At 41.4% G+C, this 4,664-nt stretch overlaps 1 protein-coding gene across 1 annotated transcript in view; it reads right to left on the minus strand.

The window, feature by feature from the left end:
• LOC101846291 (low-density lipoprotein receptor-related protein 8) overlaps nucleotides 1–3,819 on the minus strand; it is a 6,977-nt gene extending 3,158 nt beyond the window's left edge. The window contains exons 1-2 of the mRNA XM_005100681.3: nucleotides 3,625–3,819; nucleotides 112–340 (exon numbers count right to left, since the gene is read on the minus strand). Coding sequence (XP_005100738.1) covers nucleotides 112–340; nucleotides 3,625–3,746 — 351 coding nt within the window. The 5' untranslated portion in view covers nucleotides 3,747–3,819. The remainder of the gene's footprint in view (nucleotides 1–111; nucleotides 341–3,624) is intronic.
• Nucleotides 3,820–4,664: the final 845 nt, after the last annotated feature.

The following is a 4,664-nucleotide window of genomic DNA, read 5'->3' on the forward strand; positions in this document are numbered from 1 at the left end:
AGAGAGAGAGAGAGAGAGAGAGAGAGAGAGAAAGTAATGGAAAGAAAAAGAGCTAAGATTACTAAGAAACCACAGAGGACTGATGGAGAAGCCACACAGTGACACAGTCACCTCGTCGGAGGAATCTGCGCAGTCATTAGACTGGTCACAAACGTAGTCGGCAGGAATACAGTCACCGTCGTCACAGCTGAACTTGTTGGGGCCGGTACAGCCAGCAGTGCAGTTCTTCTCGTCCCAACCGTCCTCACAATCTTTCTGACTGTCGCAGAGCCATGTGGACTCGATACATCCAAAAACTTTACCCCCACAGGCCAGCTGGTTGCTCGAGCAGCCTTCATCCCTGCAAGAAAAGTAAAAGTGAGGCAGCATGGTGGAATCAGGCTCTCGTCAAAATAATCAAAATGAAGAAACTTGCATTTTTTTTTGCAGGTTTGTGAATTTTTATCAAATTTTTGTTTTCTGGTTCAACACCTTTCAGGCCCATTAAAGAACTCATTTCTGTGTGGATTTTTATGAAAAACGTGGATTAAAGGTACAATAAATGTAAATTTTCAGTTGCCACGGACTCTTAAGCTAAGAAAATAACTAATCTTTGACGGCCATTTTCTCACAAATTTTACCTCTGAAAACAGGTGACCCCTACCCCCTTCATTTCGCAACTATCTCGACTTGTATTCAAGATAAATGTATATTTTTTCCATCCAAATAAAGACAAGTGAACAAGCTTTAAAATGATACCTTAGCTTTACATGCCCAAAACATTGACGAGAGCCTGATCCGTCTTATTTAGAAAGGGTTCTTCAGCAGCAAGGAAACTGCAGAGCTTCATAAATAGATGTCTAAGAAGGAGGATAGTGGGGATCAAGTGGTACGATCGAGTCACAAAATGCTCAACAATGGGAAAGAACAAGCCAAAGGCCAGTAAAGAAAGAAATACAGGAGAAGAAATGGAAATGGATTGTTTGACTTGGAATCCACAAGGAAAACGTAAGAAAGGAAGAGCAAAGATGACAAGAAGGCGAGCGGTACATGCCGAAATGGAAAAGGCGGGGATTCATCATGGAAACAGCTAGAAAAGGATGCACAGGACAGGCTTCGCTGGAGAAATGTTAATGTTGTTGATTGCCTATGCTCCTCTGGGAGTTAAAAAGAGCTAGTGAGAGAGAGAGAGAGAGAGAGAGAGAGAGAGAGAGAGAGAGAGAGAGAGAGAGAGGGGGGGGGGGAGGGGGGTTCTACTATAGTGCGGTCAAAAAATTTGTCGCGCAACGTATTCTCAAAATCTCTTTAACGGATAAATCAATGTCATCCATAATTTGCACAGCAGTTTGTATCAATTTGTCTCAACTAAACCATATTTTTCCAGAACAATTGGGGCTAGACTAAAAAACTTTCCTCCATAAATTTATATAAAATACTTGAAATCTCTGCCATACGTAAAATGGTATTGTTCACAGCACTTCTTGCTTCTCACACACATTTTCATTACGCATATATGGCCTACGTCACAGTTCATCAATGGCAATTTTTACTTGCAAAAGTTGTTACAAGGATTCATTTTTTTTAGTAAACACATTTTTTGCACTAATGGTTCTCAAAACATGCTTTCAAAAAGCATAATGTCCCGATTAGAAAAACCTGACGGACTTGCTGTTTAAAAAAGTAATTGCCCCAGCTGTAAAAATGTAAAAATCTGTAGAAAACACCCACTTGGATTTTTTACCGGTGTTTGTTAAGGAATTTTCTAGAATAGGGCTAGCAAGTGTTTACAAAAATGTTGATCTGTTAAGACAAATTGATAAAAGTCAATACGCAAAAATTGGAGAACTTATGTTCGATAGTTGATGAAATATTTGACCATAATAAGTTGCGCCCCGAATTTTTGACCGCACTATAACTGCACTTGCTGCATAAATTATGTGCACCAAACAATTTTTCACAAAATTGGAGCCTTGCGCGGGGGCTCTCGTTGCAAAGAGGCTAAGGTGTTCGCCTGTCCCATTCAAAGGTCCCGGTTCGAATCTGGGTAGCGACCGAAAAATTTTCTTCTCTAAAATTGTCTCCTTTCACCTCCTTTCCAGCTCTCTAGCAATATTCTGTCGTCTGCTTTCGTCTCCTCTTTCTGCCCCCACCCCCTCACCTCCTTTGCCCCCTCTTCTGAGCTCCTGACTCTTTCTGCAGCCTTTCTACTGCTACTCCTTGACTCCTTCTTACAGCTGTCTTTCTGAGACACCCCTGATCTTCTGGTAGGAAAGATCTACACCTAGCCTTCTCGGGCAGGGGCGAAAAATCTCGGAGGGCCCATATGCAAGTTGCGCACGATAAATATCCCTTGGTTTTCTCAAATCGATATGAGTAGGCTTCGGTCGCCACCCGGGCAAAATTCAAAATTTCCAACCAACTAAAAGTATTAAGTGTGTCCCGCGCGCTCATATATGACCTTCTGCAGTTGCGACCGCCGTAAAACACTTACCAAAACAAAACAAAAACAAAAAAAAAGGAGCCTTGCGCGCCAAAGAAACGTTCCGCGGCCGTGAGGTGAGGTGCGGAGAAGGTGAATTGTCTTATTTATTTGTCTTACTTGTCCACTGCCTGTGTTGGGGTCTCTGCAGTCGGAACATGAAGGTGAATCGTTCAGTTCATTAGCGTGTCACCCCAGGCAAAAGAAGCATGGACCCTAGTTCTGAGTCACGTGATTGATTTCACGTATCAATAAGTCAGCCGATCACGGATCTGTCTGTCTGTCTGTCTGTCTGTCTGTCTGTCTGTCTGTCTGTCTGTTTGTCTCTATGATCCATCTATCTATCTATCTATCTATCTATCTATCTATCTATCTATCTATCTATCTATCTATCTATCTATGTCTGTCTCTCTCTCTGTCGGTCTCTCTCTGTTTCTCTCTGTCTCTCTGTTGGTCTTTGTCTCTGTCTCTGTCTGTCTGTCTGTCTGCCTCTCTCTCTCTCTCTCTCTCTCTCTCTCTCTCTCTCTCTCTCTCTCTCTCTCTCTCTCTCTCTCTCTCTTAAACACACACACACACACAAACACACACACACAGAGAAAGAGAGAGAAAGAGAGAGAAAGAGAGAGTGATAGAGAGAAAAAAAAGAGACAGAGAGAAAGAAAGAGTGAGTGAGTGAGAGAGAGAGAGAAAAAAAAGAGACAGAGAGAAAGGAAGAGTGAGTGAGTGAGAGAGAGAGAGAGAGAGAGAGAGAGAGAGAGAGAGAGAGAGAGAGAGAGAGAGAAAAGAGACAGAGAGAGAGATAGTGAAAGAGAGAGAGAGAGAGAGAGAGAGAAAAAAAAAGAGACAGAGAGGGAGAAAGAAAGAGAGAAAGAGAAAGAAAGAGTGAGATCTTTTGAAAAGATTCAAATTGGTATCGATGGGAGCATAAAAATACCTAATAAATAAATAAATAAATAAATAAATAAATAAATAAATAAATAAATAAATAAATAAATAAATGAACAAATGGATAAATAGATAAAAGAACAAATGAAATAACAAACAAATAAACAAAAAAAAAAAAAAAAGACAAATATATAAGTAAATGAACAAATTGATGAAAGAATAAATTAATGATTTTTTTTTCAAACAAAATAAATGATTCATTAATAAATAGATACACGTACCTCTTAGCACCGATCATCCTGTCCTTCCTGGCTTTCTTGCTGCCATAATATGTTGAAGAACCGTGGACCATGAGCAACACCAGGAGAGCCACACACGGCGTCGTACCGAGAGAGATCAACATCCTGACAGGGCTTCACCAGTGACTTTCGCACTCTACGACTGGCGCAGAAACGGTCTTTTATAATATATTGCCTTCTTATCTCTCAGTTGTAAAAAAAAGAACATAACGAGTTATGGGATAAGGATACGGACTTCTTGCGTTTTATCTATGCATAACACGTGTCAGGACAAGGTGGAAATCAGACAAAAGTTAGACTTGTCAAAGAATATGGGTATAGAATAATCAGATTGACCGAATTTTTTGTAAAGTTGAAACACACTCAAAAGGTTTTTGGGTTGTTGTTTTTTTGTTCTAGATAAAAGAGATAGATTTAAAACAAAACACATAACGAGGGTAATACCCAAGAAAAAAGAGAGACAAAACAAAACACAGAATGAGACTTCTACCCTGGGGCACGGATCATCCTGTCCCTCTTGGCTTTCTTGCTGCCGTAATATGTTGAAGAACGGTGGACCATGAGCAACACCAGGAGAGCCACACACAGCGCCTTACAGTAGTGGTGGGCGGTACCGGCGAAATCCAGTCTCGGTACTTTCTCGGCACTTGAGAACCGCCAGTACTGGCACCGGTACCGGTACTGGGAGTGATTCCAGTAGGTGACGTCACAGACTTCGCGTCTTTCGTCTAACGCCACGATCAGCGCCGCCGCTAAAAATTGATTTCATTTTCGGAATCAGCGTATCAAAATAAGCAAAGTGGCTTGCGTGGAACCTGATTTGAAGCCATATTATAAATTTAAACAAACTTCGTTTTTGATTGTCAATTTTGAATCTGAAGTCCTGTATCAAGGTCACCCGCTGCGTTGTGTGCATCTGATGTCACAGCTGCTAGGCCTAGGCCTACACACTGCACACTTCCTGTGGCCCGGTAAGAAAAAAAACCCCGTCGCGCCGGCTCCTTCTCAGAGTCGGTACATGT

This window comes from Aplysia californica, unplaced genomic scaffold, assembly GCF_000002075.1.
Source record: "Aplysia californica isolate F4 #8 unplaced genomic scaffold, AplCal3.0 scaffold00256, whole genome shotgun sequence".
Lineage (NCBI taxonomy): Eukaryota > Metazoa > Mollusca > Gastropoda > Aplysiida > Aplysiidae > Aplysia > Aplysia californica.